The 22,581-nt window shown below is 40.2% G+C and overlaps 1 protein-coding gene across 1 annotated transcript in view; it reads right to left on the reverse strand.

The window, feature by feature from the left end:
- The window catches only part of TMEM71 (transmembrane protein 71), a 34,647-nt gene extending 13,821 nt beyond the window's left edge, over positions 1-20,826 (reverse strand). The window contains exons 1-6 of the mRNA XM_084751621.1: positions 20,542-20,826; positions 19,162-19,241; positions 17,547-17,607; positions 12,600-12,812; positions 11,909-12,057; positions 2,964-3,149 (exon numbers count right to left, since the gene is read on the reverse strand). Of these exons, the coding sequence (XP_084607747.1) occupies positions 2,964-3,149; positions 11,909-12,057; positions 12,600-12,812; positions 17,547-17,607; positions 19,162-19,201 (649 nt within the window). The 5' untranslated portion in view covers positions 19,202-19,241; positions 20,542-20,826. The remainder of the gene's footprint in view (positions 1-2,963; positions 3,150-11,908; positions 12,058-12,599; positions 12,813-17,546; positions 17,608-19,161; positions 19,242-20,541) is intronic.
- Positions 20,827-22,581: the final 1,755 nt, after the last annotated feature.

Below are 22,581 nucleotides of genomic sequence, written 5' to 3' on the forward strand. Positions count from 1 at the left end.
TGTTTGCTTTGATATTGGAAGAAGCGCTTGTAGAGTTTATGCTAAAGTCAGAACTCTAAAAATGTGATAAGGATTATGATTGTGCCAACCTCAACAATACTAAGAAAATCTACAATTTGGAGAACGCTTTATAATTCACAAATGCTTTTCATACATTAGCCTGTTTCATCAGTTCCAAACTCAAGCAAGGTAGGGAGCGTTATCTTGGTTTTGCAAATGAGTAGACCAAGACTGAGAGATCTGACACAATCGTCCAAGCTCATACAGCTATGCCAGTGCCAAGGTTTGAAAACCTCCTCTAGACAGGACATAATGTTTTGTCTGAAATGAGGCATGGCAAGACAATTGCAGCTTTGCACACTGGAAACCTCTAAAGACCAAGAAGAAAAAAAATATGTATTATGAAATATTTATCCTTTCAAAATTCTGCAATCAGTGGACTATTTCAATGGTGCCAAATCATGGTGAAAGGAAGACAAAGCTTCCAGCTGTTATAACCATAAGAATCATAACAATCCTGACTTTGAATCTCAGGTGCATCTCCGCTAAGAAGTCAGAGCTGACAAAGATTAACACATGAGGACTTAAAAAAAAATCTCAACTTAGTTTCCCCCAAATGCCTCAGAAGCTTAGTTTTGCAACAGTTGTTTAAAACTCAGAAAGACTTTGTACTGCGAATGTTTTTATTTTCGTGATTTATGCTGGAAATGAAGAGAGAGTTAGCTATAAATCTCACTGAGCCCCTAGTGTGGGTGGAATCCTGAAGTCTGGCAAATCAAACTGGAGCAATAGTAAATTATGTCAAAATGTGGAGGATTTATGCATACTGTGAATTAAATAAATTATTGTGGGTTCAGTGGAATGTCAACCATCCATCTAAAGTGTTCGCATTCTCCATCTCTCCTGACTTTCATGTGCCATTAGGAAAATAAATCCAGCTTGAGACATGCAAAGCTCACTGGCTATGCACACTGAAGGGTGAGTGGGCGGGTGTATCTTTAAATTTGACAAAGAGATGAGTTGGACCTGTTGTTCATTGGCCCTTTCAGTGGCAACTGCCTTGACATCCATTTTGACTTAGCTCCTCAGGAATTTGGCCTTGATTCCTTCCAACATTTAGATGCTGTCTACCTGTCCTCCTATTTTTCCACCTTCTATTTTCATTAACATTTTTTCCACATTTAAATATTCTGTTTCATTTCTCTATTCCTCACCCCAACAACCCCCAAAATATGCCCCCCAAAACCACTGAGTACAGTGGGCATCTAGTTGATGGTTTTGAAAGCAATGAAATGTTCTTGGTGGAGAATCATTTTTCCTGCTAGAGCGTGAAGCAGCTGGTATCTAATATTTTTCATCCAAATATTTGACATGACACGGAACCCCACATACTTATCAACAAAGTGATTGTTTATGCCATAAAAATTGAAACCTCCCCAAATTGATGTAACAATTTTGGGTCCCATAACATAACTCTAAATGAACAAAATCTCTTCAGACAGATTGGAAATACGAAAGGTGTGTTTTTACAGAGTCACCAGAAGGCACCATGGGAAGATGGAACAACAGCGACACAGAAGAGATGGCAAGGAGTTAACGACTGGAAAAATGAAAATGACAAGTTTGAAACTGTCATTTGCGTAAGTCAATGAATTCTATCCCTGTAGCTCAGGCCTGGAACTCAAAAGTCCTGACTGATACAAATAATGGCATATGGGCCACTGTTATTAGTACCTGCTGCATCACCTGGAGCAGAATGCTCACTCAGGTCCTTCATATGAAGAAAAAGAAATGATGGAGATGGCCAAGCATGTACTATCCAAGCAATAAAGGAAAATAAATATTTTCAGTGAAGTTATACATGCAGGGTACCCAGGAATCATGGGAGAGCAATTTATTCCAGCCACCAAGCAGGAGGGAAGAAAGAAGACCCATTAAAGGTAGTCTCATTTCCTGTAGGCCCTGAAGAAAAGTAGGGACCATCCAGGTACAGTAGTAGGACAGACATTACAGATCCAACAAGAGCACCTATTTGTCATGGTTACATTCTCTGCAATGAGTGTAAAGGTTTACGTCATCTGCAGAATGTTGTTGGTATTCTTATGTGTAAAATCAACCTACATTCTTATATGTAAAATACTTATGAATTGATTGACCACAGGCATGGAGAAATTGTTCTGACCAATCACTGTGTGGTCAATTTGGGATCCAAGAATGACCAATGATGAGAAACAGGGAAATATATAACAATGGTACAGCTCGTGGGCATTAAAAAGATAGAAAAAGGAGTTCTGGAAACCAGAACAGTGAAGGCTAGGCTCCCTGAAAGAGGTGACTGCTGTGTTTCAGTAGGTATTGATAGCCTGGAGGGTATCTATGCTGTCACAGCTGGCTTTTCTGTCATGTCATTGAAACACCTGTATATGGAACTTAAAGACCCTGTAGCAGTTCCTGAATGGATGCAGTGGGGATATATTGCACAGGGCATAGAGTGAGTCTTTGGAGGGGTGCTCAGTGGAAAACTATTCATTCACAGTTCTGCTTCTGGCATTCATAACCTCAAATCTATTGGGTATTCATGTGGCCAGGACATGGCATACTAAATCCTTTGGGCCATTTTCATTGCAAAGTCAGAAGTAGGATCAAACCCACAGCTAAAGTTCAAGGAGTAGATAAAAGAGATCTGTGATCCTTCTCCTCAGCTTTATCAAAATTTTACACTTATCAGGCCTCAAGGTTTGTGAAAATAGTGCACTGTAAACTCCGGGCTGCTGAGGACCTTATGACTACGCTCAAAGACAGTCACCTCCTCTGTGACATCTGGACACTAGCAGGAGTCCAAGTCCTCCCTTCCTCAAGCAGGTTGATGCCAGTTCCTAAGCACACATAAATCATTTCAGCAGCATCCTTAGGCAGCAAGAAGGAAGAATTCTTTAGGTGTGGCAAAAATTAAAAGGACTCACTTGAATGCACTGAGATGGTCTTTTGGAAGTGTCCTGGTACTTTCATCTGAGGCTGAAGAGAGGACTTCTGGGAGCTTTCTCTGAAAGGCTGAGGCAGGATATGGCCAGAAGAGGAGGCTTCTGAAGTGTCTGTGATTGGCGTCTGAGTCTCCCACCCATCACTTAGAGAATAGTCCAGATCATTTCCTAGAAAAGAAAAAGCAAAAAAGTCTCTCTCTCTCTCTCTCTCTCTCTCTCTCTCTCTCTCTCTCTCTCTCTCTCTCTCTCTCTCTCTCTCTCCTCTCTCTCTCTCTCCCTCTCTCTCTCCCTTTCTCTACCTCCTTCTCTTCCTCTCTCATCAATCCATGCATTATCTATCTATCTATCTAATCTCTGTGTAGGTACATACACATATACAATGATGCTGTTGTACTTTTTATTTCTGCTTCTATGATGAAATATCCTGATCAAAAGCAATTTAGGGGAAGAAAAGGTTTAGTTGCATTAGAGTCCCAGGTTACAGTCCATCATTCTGGGTAGGTCAAGGGAAACTCAAGCAGCTAGTCACAGTAAACCCCCAATCAAGATTAGAGAGAACCAAGTGCACCCATTCAGACAGCCTGGTTCTACTCAGCCAGCTTCTTTCATGCTTATGCTGTTCAGGGGCTTCAGCCAAGGAACTGATGCATCTCATAGTGGACTGAACCAATTAGCAGGCAAGATAGTTGCCCATAGACATGCCCAACCTGATGTAGACAATGCCTCACTGAGATCCTTTCTCCCCAAGTGACTCCAAAGTTGTGTGTAGTTAACAATAGAAACTGCCCATCAGCACTGCCCAGTATACAGTCCCCAGTCATCAGAACAATGACAATACTGCCTACTGCACTAGTGGAGGGGGGTAAGTGAGGCCTGCCTGAATGAAATGGTATATTACAATACAGTGACCCAGCAGGGTCCAGGGAGGATATAGTTTTACAACAAGATGAAGTACAGATCATAAAAAGCATTGAGTTTCTATCTGAAGAGCGGGGGATCCATTTACAGACAATGAGAGTGATGTTCCTTAGGAAGAGTGGCACCATGTACACTCAGCGGTATTTCATCTGGGTAAGACAACATACAGTTTGATACTTAGTAAAACTCCTGTTGGCTTTGGAAGAAATCCTGAAATGATATCCTAACATCTATACAGGCAAAGGCACTGGTTATCTCACTCTCAGTCTCCAAGTGGTGTTAAGTAGTGAATGAATTTACTTGAAGGATGCATGTGCGCCTATGAGCCTCACACCTTCATAACATTAAACTTCATAGCAAAGATGAGTCCTACTTCTAATTTGCCCATTCACTCATTTGACATGTATTGAATGTTACTGTATATCAGACCACACTGTTGAGAAGCAATAGTGGGTTAGACAGATGGCACCTTTTGTTTTGTGAGGTTTATATTCAGGTAGAAGCAAAGTGACAGAATATATTGTGATAGGTGTCGCAATAGAAACCCATCCACTATAAAACATAGGGAAACACTGAATGGAATATTGAATAGCAAATACATGCTTTGTTTTATCATTCAAACAGAACACTTGGTACAAATGGTTTCTAATGCATTCCCTCATAATGGTTTCTTCATAAACACATTTTACTAACCCTGGAATTAGCCTGCCAATGCCTCTAAAATAACAGTCAAGCTTAATCTCAAATCCATGCAACATCAAGTTAGAGTCATGCTAAGATAATCCCTAGAAACATCTTGTGTCTTCAACATGAAGTCAGCATGGGATGATTTCTGTATGCTGACTTTTGAGCTAAATCTAAGGTTAAAAGGCCCCAAACTTGCCAAGCTAGAGCTTTGCTGGAAAAGATGAATGCAATAAGTAAGAATGACTTTCCATTATGTAAGAAATACCACACCTTGCCTCAACAGAAGCCAATGATTTGATTCGTCTGGCTTGAATGTCAGGAATTCTCAAGGCTCTGCTTTTGATGGTCTGCGTGATACTACCCACAGCTTAGTGTCACCTCCTTGCTCTTTGGCTAGAACTTGAGACAATGCAGATTGCACTGGCTTAGAGACAAAGACGTTCACAAAGAGTAGGCAGAAGTCCTGCAAGAAAAGCAGGTCTTTCCTGGGCTGACTTCAAAGATGGCACATATCCAACACACATTCTTTTCAAACTGCATACTTCAGCTCAAAAGAAAAGGTCATTCCCAGCAGGCAAGCCAAGGCCTCTCACAACCCTAAACAAGAGTTGTGACTGCAGCTGAGAGGGACTGGGGAGTGGGGAGGGAAGGTGGGATTTAAAAGTCATAATTAAAGGGCTGTGGATAAAGGGTGATATTTGGCATGGGGAATGGCTCTTTATTCTTAAAAGATGCAGAAAATTAGAACCAAGTCTCTGCAGGGCCACAATAGTCTATTTGTCTCATGAAAAGATAAGGAAAAAAATTCCGTAGTTCAGGCCCAGTCAGTGAATAGGAGAAAACTATCTCCTTGATGTTTTTTTTAAAATAGCTTTCAAGTTGAAATTTAAACTAATCCAAAGAGTTAATATTTGTTCCACCAGTTAATATTTGTTCTGCCAGGAACCAGTATACAGGCTAGATGTAGCATCACTCAATACAAACTACATGGTTTCCTTCAGAGAATTCTCCAAGAGAGATGCTGACTACCTTACCTCACAAAATACACAGAGATATCTTCTCACATGGGAAAAAAACATGGCTACAAAGGAAGGAGAAGTCTAGGTAAAAGATGCTTGAAACACTCACATAATCTCTGCTTAGATTTCAGTTTTCGTTGTCCTAACTTACTTTGTGTGAAATAATGGAGTGGAGAGAAATAATTTGGTTTTCTTAATTTTCAATATTACCTGATTTTTGATTGTCTAAACTTAGCAATCTCTAGGTTTCAGGAGAGTCTTGGTTGCATTACTAATGGAATATTCAGCTGACTTAACTTGTGTGTGGTATTATTGTCATCTAGTGAATTGAGGCTGTGCATGCTATAAACATTCCATAATGCACTGGATGGATGACCTTCCCCTAAGACCAGTTAAATTAGGGTGGAATATCCTGTCAAGGGGAGAACATAGTAAGAATATAAGTGTGAGTATTAGAACTCTTCCTGTCAGTCTGAGAAGTATTGCTTTTGCTGTTTGCCTTTACTCTTATCCAAATATTCTGTTCTCTGCTTTCATAAGACAATTCATGCCTTATGTTCTTTTATAAACCTAGACTATAGAATATGTAATTCATGTAACCTTTTGATTAGTGTTCATCTCCATCAATGATTAGATTGAAAGCTCCATGAGGAATTAATAACCTCATCTGCAGCAGAAATCCAAAATTATAGAAACCCATACCCAGCTTATAGTTAGCCCTCAATAAGGTTTACTACGTTCATGAAGGGGGAGATCATATGAGGGTAAGAAATCGAGACAAGTATGATAGGGCTACAGTAACCACATAGATGGTGGATCAGTTTTCATCACTATGGAAACTGAGGTGGATATGAGATAAGGGCTTCAAGAAGTCTCAGCTTGTGATCTCACTCTATCTGTGGCCCTACATAGCCTAGATACTGAGACAATGAGCTGGGACTTTTGGGTGAGGGAGTCCCTGCCACGCATACATATTCCTTCCTACCATTTTTCCATAACTTCCAACACTTGCCAAAGCAGTCTCTGGAAGCATCATTCCTGGTTGCCATAGAGAAAGAAAAAACAGCAGGTAACCAGTAAGGACCACATAATAAAGTTTATCTTGGAGCATGCTCACTGTAGCGCTACTCAGAATAGTCAAAATACAGATGCAAGTTGAGTATCTGTCCACAGATGAATACATAAATTAAATGCAGCATGTATATGCAATGGGTTATATTCAGCTTTAAATAAGGAAGAAGATCCTGCCACTTGGAACAACATGGAAAGACTCGCGTAACAGTATGCTAAGATGAACAGGTCAGAGAAAAGGGGCGGATACTGAGTCCACTTCTGTAAGGACCTGTGAGACCATAATGGTCCAGGATTAATGGAGGAAGGGTTGAGGAGAATTTCAACCCCAGATAACTCATATTAGGCCAGCAGTCATTGACTCCCTCCTCTCTCTCAACCTAGTGCCAGAATCTGTCTGACTGTCCCACTCTCAACCCCCGTAAGAATATACTACACAGCCAGTTATCAGGCCTTACTTCCTGTTTGATCTTCTACGGATTCTCTCCCTCATACCTCCTAGCCCCTGATTATGCAGATAAAGTATCTTTCAAGACTCCTGCTTTAGCTAATGGTATATGACCACACAAAATACTTCCCTCAGAGACCCTGGCCACCTCCCAGGGGCATAAAACCACCTCCCTCCCTGATCAAACCGAATCAGTTAACTGAGCTGTCCCTGGGTGTGTGTATTCTTTGTCCAAGCCCTCATTGCCAAGCAAGGTTCTACTTTGCACCCACACACCCCAGCTAAGCTTCCCTTCCCCCAGCCAAGTTCAATGCATAACAGGCTGGATATACCAAGAGGGAGAAGCAGACACAGAACAGCAAGGATCTAAATAGATAAACTTACAGAAGCAGAAAATGTGGTAATGGTTACCAGGGATCCAAGAGTTAGGAGGTGGAGAAAGCTGGGAGTAGAACATTTCTATTACATTAAGTGGGTGAGTTTTAAGGTTATGTGTGGCACAGCCTGGTGCCTGTATTTAACAATATGGTATATTTTTTTAAAAGATAGAGCACATTAAATGTTCTTAACACACACATAAACCTGCATACAAACACACAGAAGGAGCTGGTTGGTATTTCCTTTATGTTAATTATGGTTCTAAATAACAGGTGTTTGCCTACATCTAACTCATTAAGTTGTACACAGTAGATGTGTACATTTTTGTACGTCAAGTATACCCCAGTAGAGCTGTTTTTAAAAAAAAAACAGGCAGAAGACTAGATGACCAAATTAATGTGAAAGTAAAAAAGGATCATCATATATTCCTTAAAGTCTATTCCATGATCCCAGGACATGAGACTGGCTCTGTGGAAGCAGGAAAAATATCTCTGTGCTGTTTCCCCACACTATCTGGTCTAACTTAGAGAATCAGCATAGATAACTGAATGAAATAAAGCATAGGGTTCCTATGTGACATGTTGGAAATCCTACACAGAACTACACAAGATAGTGCTAAACACAGAAACCATAAAAAATTCTTAATACCCAAAGTGGCCAACTAGATATATGCTTATAAAAAGACATGATTTGTCCCAACTCAAACCTTTCTGTGGCTGATTTTCACCTTTTGTTAAGTTTAATAATAAATAAATTGCTTTTTAACACAGCCAACATTTCAGTAAACATTTTAGTTGGGTTATACTCGAAAGTATTAATTTGATGCCATTTCACCAACAGACAGGGCTAATGGAAGATCCTGTTCCATTCAATTCTTCCTGTGAGAAATCTCTATTCTCTTTCAGGGTGACTCACAGCTCCAGGAACACATTCCAAATTGCAGTTGGTGGGGGTCCTCAGGAATTGCAAAATGCCAAGACTAAAGAATGAATTGCAGCTAATGAGGAAAGGTGTCTCCATGCAGCTGGAGACGGGGTTAGATGAGGACAAAACCAAGTAGGCACAATATCCTCTCATCTGAAAAATGAAGCATGAGAAAATCAGGGGAAATAGTGTTTGATTACAGCCACTGCATGGAGAGAAAAATAGCAAAACAGTTTAATTTTGAATTCTTCTGGAGTCTTCTAACTAGGCCATATTTCCAGAGAGAAATAAATTGCTGATAAATCAAGAGGCCTTGGGTAAAACCGGAAAACTAGGCGCCTGAGGAAATTTGATTACAGCTGACAACGGAAATGACAGCTTTCCAACTCTTGTGTGTACCCAGGTTGACTAATTACTGATTTTTGGAAGGGATGGTTTAATTTGTTATATTTAGAAGATATTTGACAACCATGAGAATTTTAATGATACCTCACGTATGTGCAGTGCTACTGTGGTCCAACTGCTTTCAAGTTGTTTGGGCACATTTAGAAGAACCAACTATGGGAGCCAGATGCCAATCTCCAAATACATGAAAATGGCCTTTGTGAAAATCATTTCTCAGTGCTGTAGTTTAAGTGTGAAATGTCATCCATGAGCTCAGGCATTGGTCACCAACTAGTTTGGAAAGGTTGACCTTTTCTGGCAGAAGTAGGTCGTTAAAAGTAGGCCTTAGAGATTTGTATCATAGCTCCACTTCCTATTTTCTCTGTGCTTCTAGACCCACAGACACAATGTGACCAGCTGCCCCATTCTCCTGCCATTGAATCTTTTCTGCATTACTGGACTGTAAACCTTAAAACTGTGAGCCAAAATAAACCCTTCCTCCTCTAAGTTGCTTTTTGTCTGGAATTTTGCCACTAGAGAAAAGTATCTAAGACACTAGCTTTAGTTAGCAGGTACCATTTTCATGTTCTTTGCCATCTTATGGAAACTGCCTTCTCTTGATCACTCACAATTTTATTCAAATTGTCTCTTTCAGGCTTTTATTTCAAAGAAAACTTGATCTCAATTATTTGTAGTCACAATGAGAAAGTAAATGTGGGAGGAAAAGTGCTAAATACTGAGCATGTTCATTGGCACACTGCGGCTATAGATTTGGCTCAGCAGTTAAGAGCATTTGATGCTTTTCAATATGACCCCAGCTTCGTTCCTAGCACCCACATGGCAACCCACAACCATTTTTAATGCCAGTTCCAGAACGTCATAGCTCTCTGACCTTGGAGGAAACATCTACACATACTTAAAAATAATAAAAATAAATCTTTGTAGAATGAATATGCTGAGTAGAAGATCAAGCCATTAAACACTGACACTTTTTAGAGAATTACTGCATTTCATCTTCTCAGCAGTCCTATGGGCTATCATCTTTGTCCTTATATTGATAATGAAGTGGAAGATCAGAAAAGGTGGATGTGCCCGAGACCACACAAGCAGGGAGAGGTGGCTCCAGGACTTGAACTCAGGGGCACTTGGCCCAAAAGACAGGTCCCCTCATCATCCTGCCTTCCTATCTTCCAGAGCTGGCATTGGCAGGATTCTTCACACAGTCTTTCAAACGAAACACATTCATGTCTTAGGTTTCTCCCACTTTTTCATGACTTCACTCATTCTGTCCCAGTCCTGTCTATTCTACATGAAAAGCAAAAATAGAGAAACAGAAACAAAGCCTTCTCTCTCTTCTAGAATGCTTCTTACACTCCTTTGCTTCTGAGCTCACACCAGCCAGCTACTCTCCATGCGGTCCTCCTTTGTGCACTACTGGAAAGCTAACTGAAAACCCAAATCTGAGGTGTCTCCATCTTGCTTAAGATGCTCCAAAACGCCTGTGAATCATTAGATAAACCCTGTCTTTTCAATAAAGCACAGAAGGTTCTTCAGCCTTCCACCATCTGTCTTTCTTGGTCCAACCTCCATGTCCGGCCTCCTCTCTGTGTCCTGCTTAGATTTCCTTGTTATTGGCAGGAACTAGAATGCGCTTGGTTTCATTAATCGTTTGTTCATATTATGGGATTCATTCTTCATCTGACACGTTCTTACTCTTTTTTAATAGGTCTAGTGTTACACACACATGTACACACACACACACACAAAATATCTTCATATCATGCCATGTTAATTCCTGGTTTTGATAATATTCTGAAGCACTATACATTGTTACCAATGGGAAACACTGGATGGCTGGTACAAATTTGCAATCTCATCACTTTCCCCTTAATTTTTCTTTGTGTAAGTCATTTCTTAACATGATAAATAACATGTATTTGCCTCTTCCCCCGCCCCCCGCCAAAAGTACAATTTACACAAGAATAAATAGCTTCATTGGCTTTGTCCAATGTTATACTTAGGGCATAGACAGCTTTAGTCTTAGATATATATGCCTACTAAGTAAATAATTCAGTTTCTGGCTGTTAAAAATTAAGCCACTCCTGACTAAGAAGCAGAAGAAAGTCAAACAAATTTATATGTGTTAGGAAGAAATGACAAGCAACAATATACCTGGAAATTCCAGAATCCCACCAATTGGAAGGAGGAATACAAAAAGCAAAAATGTCATACAGGCTCCCATCTGCTTAGTAAGCCATTTATTTCTTAAGGTCTTTTTGAATGTCATCACACCTGAAACCTTTCTGGCTCTATCTAGGCTGAGCTCACACCACCTTCCTGGCCTATGTATTTGCCTTCTCACCACCATTCTCTCCATGCTATAGGATTTCCCTCCATATCTGGGAAGAGAATTTCCCAAGGTTAGGGCTGTGTCTTATACAGCTTAGAACAAGTGCTAAGTACAGCTGTTTCCACTGAGCATGTAGTCAAGGATTTGCTGAGTGAGTAACAAGAGAATGGGTTTAAAGTGTGTATCAGTGCATTTATATACATACATTTGTATCCATGAATACATAAGCACATATTTATATTAGATGTGTGATTTATATATGTACTATCTACTTTAAACAACACACACACACACACATATATATGCATATGAGTGCATACATTGTTTTTAAACTAAAATCAATTGAGACTTCGCAAAGTTACCTCCCACTATGCCCAAAATGAGATAGGAATCCTGATTTCAGAACACATCTTCTAAGGTTGCCTCCATTATCACATCTCCACATCACTGCTCCATACATGAAAAGCCATATTGGAAACAAGCAATTATTTTTCTGAGTGCTATCGACATTTTGGTGCAGATATTTAAACTGATTTTTTTTTTTTTGCATGACTTGACGACTTTTGTATTTCAGTCACAGGAAGTGCAGAAACACGCCAATGACATTTTCACCACTGGCTTCAACCCCTCCCTCAAACTGATAGTCACTTCCGGATTGTGCCTAGGGCCAGGATTGTATGACTGTCACTCAGAAATGGCATCTCACTATAGAAGCCAAGATCACCATTTTCATAGCTATGGCACCTACCGAGGCTTCTGATGCCCTCCAGCCAGAGGTCTTCACTTGGGGGCGAGTCAACATTTCCAACGATACTTCCATGCAGCCAAGACTTAGAGGCTCTGGGGTCCAGAAGAGAAGAAAGAGGACGGTGGGTTCTCTTTTTCTTTCTGAATATTCTGGGAAGAAGTGGAAGCAGCGTGGTGAGTGATGAGTAGCAGTCACCTCATGTTGCAAACAGTCCAGTGGCAATGACTTGATGCACCGAGTAGGTCTACGACCTAACTGTGTATCTTCAATTAATTCCTCAAATGCTTCTTAACCTTCTACTGTGTTCTGAGACCATGAATCAAGGTTCCCTCAAAGAAACCACAGCTTATACCATGTATCCCTTGCGGGGAGGTTGAAATGTCCCAGAGCTAGAGCACAGATATGAATTTTCTTACTCTCTCTTTAGCCCTGTTTATAGATATTCATTGCCCATGTCTGTTTGCGACTGTCACTGGGAACTAATTGGGATGGACTAGCTTAAGAGACCACGGATTCAAAAGCTAAGAATGTCATTTTACTTTTATTTGTTTTTGTGTTGGTTTTCCTTCCCTGCTTTCAATTCCTCTTTTATTACCACGGACTTGAGCACCAATGAGCTGCTTATAAATGTGCAGATGAATGACTGGTGGGCAGAACGGCCTGGGGTGCTTACACAACGTCCTCTACTTACCTAACTAAATTCTCCTTGTACATAACACTGGTATGACACGGGTTCAGAGTAATGTGGCCATCTGCATCATAGAGGAAACTGTCCTCAGTCCAAATGTAATAGCCATTGGTGAGGAGTCGGGGGCTTCTGCGGCAGACATACTGGGAGCCTGTCAGGGGGTCTATGGAGCAGCATTCAAAAGAACTGTCCCCATCCAGGAAGTCACAGGCAAAGCTAAAGAGGAAGACAGGAAAGTCATTTAAGTCTCTACCAAGTCCTTGCAATCATACAAAACTCGTATGACTGTCGAATCCTGAAGGAAATTCCAGTCTCCACATTCATGTCTGCCAACTGCTTCCACATTCCTTAGCAATGGTACGCTTAACATTCAGGGCCTAAGCCTTGAACCACACCACATATATTTATTTTCTACTTTGAACTTTGGCAACAACATGACCAGTCACTTTCTTCACCTTAGGATGGACCTATATTCCTGATATTAGTCCGTTTTCTTACAGAAATATCACCAAACAGCCTTTTGGGGATGTTGGAAACTCATTGTACCTTTCACCCAATACAGTTTAAATATCCTGGGCCACATCATTGTCATTGCCACTGTAATAAAGAAATCATAATTTCCCTTCTTTTCAGCCTCCCTCTTGAGAGATACTCAGCTATTTGACAGAAGCATCTGTAGCTTACCTCCTTTCTTTTCTGTACTAAAAGTTCCCCTTTCATATATTCATCTTTCTATGGAAGAAGGTGACTTTGAACTACTCACTATTTTATTGTGACTCCTTCTCTTTTTCCTTTTCTTTCTTGTGACAAGCAAGGGGCTAGGTATATCCATGCAGAATAGACTGTCACTGTCACCTCCCACATTATAGAATTCCCTTTTTAAGTTCCAAAGTGCAAGGTGTTGTGTCTTTTTGTTCATCTACTCCATCACAAATATATTGTCTTATTATTGAACCAATTTTAATTTCTAGTATTTTCCCCATACATTTAGTCATACCATTTGGGCAGATGTCTATTTCACCAAAGGCTATCGCCAAACAGCCTTTCTGGGATGTTGGAAACATACTGTTCCCTTCACTCAGGCTGAGAATATATATATAAAGCTAATGAGAAGAGGATTTGCATCTAATAAGATCTAGGTTTTACTCATAATTCTTCATAATGTTATTTATTCTTGCTACAAGCTAGTTTACTATAATAAAATATCCGTACATTGAAGGTTACTTAAACCTTGTACTATTTACATAAAGATGTAATAATTTCATAGAAGATTCTTAATACTGTTGTCATTCTTCTTCTAAAGAATCTAAACTAAACACATTGGCATACACACACACACACACACACACACACACACACACACACACTCATGTTTTAACCTTTGGGGAATTCTAATTGTCCTAATTTGCTCTTTTGTTGCTGTGATAAAACATTCTGACTAAAGTCACCTTTGTGAGGGAATAGTTTATTTCATCTTACAGTCCATTGACTGTAAGACTGACAAGGCAGGGAGTCTAGGCTGGAGCTTGAGGCAGAAAATTGAAGGAATATTGCTTACTGGATTATACCATCTAGCTTTCTAAGCTTTAAAAAAATTACACAGCCCAGGTCTACCTACCTAGGGATGGCACAACTCACAGTCCCGTGGGCCCTCCTACATCACATAGCAATTAAGAGAATGTGTCACAGGCATGCCCATAGGCCAACTTTTGTTGGAGTTCCTTCTTTCCAGGTGACTCTAAGTTGTGTCAAATTAAGAGCTGATGCTAATGATGAGACTGATTATATCAATATAACACTTTTAATGTCTTTATATAAGTTAAAGTATAAAGTATAAATGTAGGTAAAAGCTAATAAGGCAGAAAGGAGACTGAGAGAATATAAAAATGAGTGATGAGGAAGGATAGAAGATAGAATAAAGGACATATAGAAGATAAAGAGGAAAGGGGACTGAGAAAGAAGTTAAGAAAGGGGAAGGGATGTCTAAGAGACACAAGGATGGGGAGAGGAGAAAGGGAAGAATCACTAAAATACACGTTCAAAAAAGTACCACAAGGATTTCTAATAGTTTTTATGGTTATTAAAATACGTATAGACTGTTCTTGCTGATGTGTCAGGTCCTTACTCTAGATCATTAAGGAAATTACTAAATAGTGCAGGTACAGAGACCAGAGACTTTGGAAATGTCAGGTATGAGCTCTCTGCAGAGAGGCCTGGACTACATCATTTTAACATCATTTTGTTCATAGTTTCCTCTTTTTTGTAGATAAGAAAGGGAAGAAACTAGTAAGATAATAATTTGGCAAGATCTTGTTGCTCTAAGTGAGTGAGGTGAGTTACAAATTTATTTATTTTTCTTTCTTTCTTTCTTTCTTTCTTTCTTTCTTTCTTTCTTTCTTTCACTCCTACCTTATGCTTTTTCTCTCCATACTAATTGCCTTCTCAAGAATCATGGGGGAGTTACCCATAATGCACATGGCACTTGGAAACTACAGAGCTCTGGATCTGTATTTGTAGCTGCTCTCTGGGTTCAATCTTTAACAACTATTACAAACCTCAGCTTCTCTAAACCTGGGTATCTCTCCTTTCAAATGTCCTTAACACATTCTCTCTCACTTCTAAAATCAACAGGCTAGCAAAAGAGAGAGTGTCCTCGGTGGTATCAAATGGTTTTGGTCATTAACAAAATAAAATTATAACAAAGCATAATTTGAATTATACTGGAGGAACTCCAACAGCTATCTTTCAATCGGCCCTTTACAATGGATTTCAGAAACCCCACCACACATACAACCAGCAGCTTGCTCAGCTGTCCACTTACCAGTCCTTTCTTGTCCTGAGTGATGACTAACCAAGTCCTGGAAGAGTTTTGCTTCCTGGTATTGCTGCCTACTATAGTGCTTTACATTTTTGTGTAGTTAGTCATATACTGGTAGGTTATAAATCACATCTCATCCCCTTTCTCTAGATTTCCTGCAAGCCTTACTCCTCTTTTTAATGTAAAAATCTATAAACAATTGACATATGTTCTTGTTATCAATAAAATATTAACTAAGAGATATTACCTATTAAACTTGTATCATGGGTCTAGACCTAAGTTTTTGTATTTTTTCTGCCCTGTGAAAATCTCTCTAAAAGGTAAGGATACTTATGATTCTCCTTGTATAGAAAAGAAGAAGAAGAAGAAGAAGAAGAAGAAGAAGAAGAAGAAGAAGAAGAAGAAGAAGAAGAAGAACAACAACAACAACAACAACAACAACAACAACAACAAGAAAAGAAAGAAAGAAAGAATGAAAAGGTTACAGTCCATGACCATCATGGAGGGAAACATGGCAGCAAGCAGACAGGCATGGTGCTGGAGCAGTAACTAAGAGCTTACGTATAATCCAGAGCACAGGGTGGATTTTTTTTAAAAAGAACTAACTGAGACAGGAATGGGCTTCTTAAATCTCAAAGCCCATACCCAGAGAAATCAAGATTACAAAGGGCAACTTACTTAGCTATTTTATACAGCTAGTGTGCAAGCGAGCTAGGATGCAACCCTAGCAACACTGATGTGACATGAATTCATATTTCTACCTATATATTCTTGGCTGACTCATGTGGCAGTGTCAGAAGGCCTGATGCATACCAGAAGGGCAGGTTCTAATATCAGTGCTAGATCCCTTTACCTTGTAGGTACATTTCAGGAAATGCTGGAGCAAACCTCAGCTAATGCCTGTGGAATGAATAAGAGGTGATGGTTGGGGTGATAACGAGCTCCATAAGCTCACACATTTGAATGCTTGGTCTGTACCTTGGTTGAGCTGTTTGGGAAGGATTAGGAGGTGTGGTCTTGTTGGAGAAAGCATGTCCCTGGGTATGGGCTTTGAGGTTTAAGAAGCCCATTCCTGTCCCAGTTAGTTCTTTTTTAAAAATCTGCCCTGTGCTCTGGATTATATGTAAGCTCTTAGCTACTAAGATACCAGCACCATACCTGTCTGCTTGCTGCCATGCTTCTCTCCGTGATGGTCATGGGCTGTAATCTTTTCAAAGTGTAAGTGTCCCTTCCTTCTGTTGGAATAATCCTGCTGTTTGAGGTTGCAGTCCTCTCAGTCTGGATAGCCACTCGGAGGCTGGTGTTAGGAGCAGGACTCACTCCCTCTCCTCAGCATGGCCTCCAGCTCTCTGCCTGACTCCATATGGAGAGTGTCTTCGGACCTAGATGCCCCAGACTACATTTGATATATGACTCTTGGCACAGCTCCCTGCTAGCTCTCTCCTCGCCATGCCTATAGGATAGTTAGGTACTGTGTTCCTGTTCATATGATAGGAACGTGCTACCAAACGCAAAACAAGCATCTTAAAAGTGCCTGATTCCAACAAACTATAAATGCCTATCCTGGAAGCCTCCACCTCTTCCCCAATGGCTATATAGCCTTTCTTCTCCCTGATTGAAGTTGAACTGTCTCCTCCTGAAGTGGTTCACAGAGTGTTCGATTTCTGTCGTGCTTATGGTCTTCCAAGGCCCTGTGGCTCGTCCTCTGCTCCCCTTTCCTCAGTAGGCTGGTGGCCAACAGGCCCCACAGAAGAAGAGAACCACATTCTTCTATATGTTGTCTTGGTAATGGTGTTTTGTCACAGTGATAGAAAGCAACTAAGATACCAAGTTAAGAAAATAAAGCAAAACCCAACCATATATAAGTATTCAAAGTAGTTTTCCATTCAATAAAGAAATGGCTACACCTACCTACATACTAACACACACACAAACAAAACAACTCCCCTCAAACCCAACAAACAAACAATCCATTCTTAGAGCAGACAAGCTTTCAGTTGTTAATGCACAACAATGAAAACATACAGCCACGCCAAACCTGGATGATATCTATGATAGTGCCTTTAAAGGAAAGCAAAATAAGATGGGCAGGGAGGGAGTTTGATCTGACAGAGAAAAGGCCCTTGGCATACCTTGGGAAAATACATGTGGGGGACAGCTCTCCAGAAAGTCCTCTGTCTGGCCTGGAGGAATCTGCATAAGGAAATGAGAAAGAATTTTCAGCATCCCACCATGTGTGATCATGACCAGCTACACGGGTGACATGTGGGCAGGTATGCCTTGCTGATGTTCCAGCCTTAGCAGGAAGAGGGCCATGTGGTAGAATGGTGTGAACAGCTGGTTTCCGGGAATCCACCAACTTGTCACCAATCCCCTATGGGAAGTATAGAGTAATCTAGAAGCTTCCATCTTCTGTACTTCCCCACACTACACAGTCCCTGAAAGTTTTCTTTAGTGCAGGGTGATAAGTCATGACCACCAAACTGAGCTTATGAACATTAGAGAGAAAGAGCACCATGTGTGAAGCAATAAAAACCACAACAAAACCCCTCAAACTCAATAGCTCAGTGTGTCAGTTATTATAGCTTACTCCGTAATGTGAGGAACCCAGTTACCACCAAGAGTTTTGTTATTAGTTAGGGCTTTGTATGATGCTTCCACCGAAGCAAACAGAAGATATCATTGGACAGTGATTTCAGTTTTGATTTTGTGTGTGCACGTGTCCTTCTCACTTGCTCCCCACCTTGAGACAAGGTCCCTCACTGGCCCTAGATCTCATCAGTTCTACTAGAATGCCCCCCCAGTACCAGGATCACAGGTGCATGCTCCCCATCCTTTTAGGTGGTCTGTGTAAATCTGAAGTCAGGGCCTCATACTTGCATGGCAAACATTTTACCTGACGGCACCATCTCCCCAGCCCTGGGCTTGATTTTATTTTCTTTAAGCTATCATTCTGAAAAGTATGAAGCCTGTAAAATCTTAATGAAAGAAGACATAACCATGCACACTGGGTTAACCATAGGCGTGACAATGGACTTCACTTGGAGGATGGTTGCAGGTGATTAATAGTCTACACTGCATCACAGAATTTTATAGAAGCCAATGATGGTATCAAGACTGCTAACAGCCCAGCTCAGTGAAACTTGAGTTCCTTAGTGACAATTACCACTTAAAACAAATAAGGTAATTTAGGCATTCAGCTTAGGCTGGTTTTTTAATAAGTGTAAACACACACACACACACACACACACACACACGCACACGCACACGCACACGCACACACACACACACACACACACACACACACAAAACCAAAACTGTGGGTGTGTGAGAGAAGGTTAGAAAGAGGGCTCGGGGAGAGAAATAAGAGGAAGGAAGAAACGCAAAGCCACTACCGTTTTAACAACGCCCTTGTTTTCTGCAAGTAGCTATCAATCTTTCAGCACATTTTTGTAGACGGTTTTGCATCTTAATAGTAGCCAATAAAGAGTTTCCTTTCACATTTATGCATAGGCATCTAAAAAACATGGTGATTTTTTTTTAATCCTAAAAGGAAAAAAAATGCCACATTTCTCTCAAGGAAAGAAATGAAGTCGAAATCATTGCCAAAACGCACACTGGCATTTAAGAAACACAAGCTACTGACAGATGGCTAATGGTCTGAGTATCAGCAAAATCAAAGCAAGGAAATTGCTAAGAGGACTTTAATCGTTCAAAGATAATTGCACAGAGCAGTTTCACATTTACTTGCTACTGGTGTCGACATCAGTGGAGAGACTCGGTACATCTTGAGTAGGCCACTCGTTCAAACTTCACAGTTTTTTTTTCTGCAAAAGATGTTGAAAAAAAAAAGATGGACTATATATTAAAAATAGACAAATGATGCCAAAACAGATGGCGTCTACTAATTGCACTAGTCAGATTTGTTTTCTGAAATAGTACAGAGATGTAGGATTGGAGACAGCAGACCAGATTGTGGGGCTTCAGTGAGGTGCTGCCTGCTCCAAAGACTTCAAATTCTATTTTTTCATTGTCTCATGGCATAAGTGTGAATATTCTGTAAATAAGGACACTGTTTTGGGGAGGAAAGTCATATTACAAAGGTTGGTTTGTCATCCAGATTAAATAATTCAACTTACTTAATTAAGAAATCTGAAAAGGTGACCAGTTCTAGAGTCCCTGAAACAAATATGTTTGCAGGACGTCACTTCTTTATCCAGTTACAGAAAGTGCTTGGAGAATGTTGCCTGCCTTTTTTTTTTTTTTTTTCTCAGCAGCATGAACCACTGACAAGCGGCCGTGGAAAAGGTCGGTGCTTCTTGTGGTGGCTATCAATTTAAGCATTCCTAAAGAGTGTAAGCTACACTGAGCTACAAATAGCACACCACTACCGAGATTACAAAGCTCCATTCCTGGAAACATATAATTTACTTTTCAATTTCAAAATAAATATACATCAAAGTGTGCGATTTGTGTAAGTTTTGATCAGTTACTTCTCATCACATAGCTCTAAGTTTGAAATTATGTATTATACATATATATGTGTGTGTATATAAATATATAATGTATGTATGTATTATATCACTACCCTGTAGCATGATATATTAAATCAATCTTACCAAGTCTAAAACTCAAAATAGATTATTTTAATGATGATTGTATGAACCTTTTAAGGAATCATATATTCCAGCTTATAGGATCACTTTAGAGATAAGTTCCTAACATTCTCTGGAAGATTTCTAAATAAATATATGTTCTTAAAAGAAAACCATTGGCTTGAAAAAGAAGATGATATTGCATACAAGCAAACATATTAACATGTCCTCTGTCACTTCACCCTCAACCAACACAATAAGAATATGTCACAATCCAAATGACTGCACTCTAGTTTTACTCAAGCAGACAGCTCACTTTTAAGCCAAGACATCCTGCAGCAGAAAGAAAGATCTTACTGTTTGATCTTACAAAAGCAAGTAGCTGTGTACAGCGAGTATAATGCCAGTTAGTCAAGAATTAGTAACTGTGAAAACAACTTGTGTTAACAGCTCAAGAACTTTTCAAGAAACAGACTCTGTCTACCAGTTCGTCACAGCAATGCATCTGTGCTGAAATTTAACTTGCTCGTACATATTTTTCCACAGGGAGTCCCCAGGCTCGTCTTCCAACTGATAAATGACAGGATGATTACTGAAATGTGACGCTTCCTGTGATTGGCAGCGCAGAAATCTGGACCTAGCAGTTCTTCAGCTGAGAAGCCCGTCAGAATGTCAACAGGTGCCGGAGTCACTTCACAAGTAGAATCTCGCCTTCCCTTCTGGTGGAAGCTGCCCCCATCTCTGCCGTGTGTGTGTGTGTGTGTGTGTGTGTGTGTGTGTGTGTGTGTGTGTGCGCGCGCGTGTGTGTAGGCATCCACAGCACAGTTTAGTCTTCAGGGGCCTCTGAGTCTTTCAGCTGTTTCCTAGAATAGACTAGCGTGTCATTCTTGGGAGAGTCAGCCTCACAGCCCTTGTTTACTTTCAAAATCAGCCTTCCTAAGGAGAGGCAGGGCAGCAGAATGACATCATACTTCCTGTCACGATCACATCAGTGGTGTTCCCATAGTGAAGATAGCAGATCTCCTTGACCCTGTAGGAGGGCACAGGCAACCCAGAGTCACATCAACTGGGTACACTGTGATCAATGAGGGATGCTTCTCAGGGCTATTGTGTCACCTCAATCTGTGGGAGCATGAGACTAACTTTTAACCAAGCAACTCTCCCTGTTTGTCCTTTCTGATCACATTCAACAATGAGTAGTATATAATTATGGTCTTGGCTAAATGAACATAAATATGTGGAAGATAACATAGCAATGCTATTAAGTTCAGGACACTATAAAAGAATATGATCGTGTGATTGTATAAGAATTTTCACAGTATTAATATGTGAGTCAAAATTTCTTGAATTTTTAAAATACTCAGTGAATAGCATTCTGCATTTGCATTTTGTTATAGTTCAAATCCCTTTGTGCTTCTAGACACATCTATGCCTTTTAAGCAATAAAAGAACTACTTAGTCCAGGATCACTAACATAACACTGGGAAACGGAAAGTTTTCACAGTCTCACAGGCTAAGATCAAAACGGCCTACCATGCTAGCTTTGGGACTTTAGACTTGTGACCTAGCCTCTCTGAGTTGTGTTTTTTTTTTCTCAAATTTAAATGTAATAATCTATACTCCCAAAGTTGGCTTGGAGAATTAAATGAGATTAAAGAAGAAGGAAAATATCTGTGTACCTAAGAAAATGTGCAAGATGTATTCCTTATTGGATTGTGTGAACTGACTTCTTTTGAGAATTTGCTTGGTCAGTCTGGTGGTGGAGAAGTTGGTGTCACCAATTATTGGGGATACGTGCAGTACTGAGGTTTTGTTGATGTTGGGAGACATCACTATTATTTCCCACATAGATGCCAACATTCTCTCCACTTCGATTGTTTCCCATTAGGGCTCCAGCTATCACCTCATTTGGCCTGGATTTTTTATGCCAGCATTCCAACTGTCTACCTGGCCTCTATCCAATACTTTATGCATTCCACATACAGAATTATCTCACTATAAAAAGAAACCTGATTATGTCATTCCTTAAAGTAACACTATCAGTGAGATGTCTTTGCTATTCTTTCATGAGTTCAAAAATCATCCCTGCAACCTAGAAAGCCTTGTGAGGTTTAGTATTGCTTTGGTTTGAACTTCATTCTGCATACTTCTGTCTTCTAAAATTCAACCATGCTGGCTTTCAGCATTCCATCTTGCTTAGTTTTGCTCTCACCTTAGAGCCTCTGATATGCTACCTTTATGTCTCCCTCTTGCTCCTAAATTACTCTCTCTTTAACTCTCTCTGGCGCTCCTAGATCAACTTATGAAGTCCACAGCTCTCCACGCTCTTCCTTTGGAGTGTGCATTGTAGTTACAGTTAATGAACTAAGAGTCTCTTGATGTTCTATCTCCGGCTTTACCATGAGTGTTGGGAGCTCAAGGCACATTCTTTTCTTGTTACCTATCATGGTTTCTATGTTTAGAATGAGTTCTAGTGCACATTAGGAACTTACAACTACAGGAGTTGCATGACCACCATCTAAGTCAGTCTGGGCTTTTTGCCACACACACACTACAGAGCTTTATCAGGCCC

This window comes from Acomys minous (assembly GCF_964271855.1).
Source record: "Acomys minous genome assembly, chromosome: 12".
NCBI classification, from domain to species: Eukaryota; Metazoa; Chordata; class Mammalia; order Rodentia; family Muridae; genus Acomys; species Acomys minous.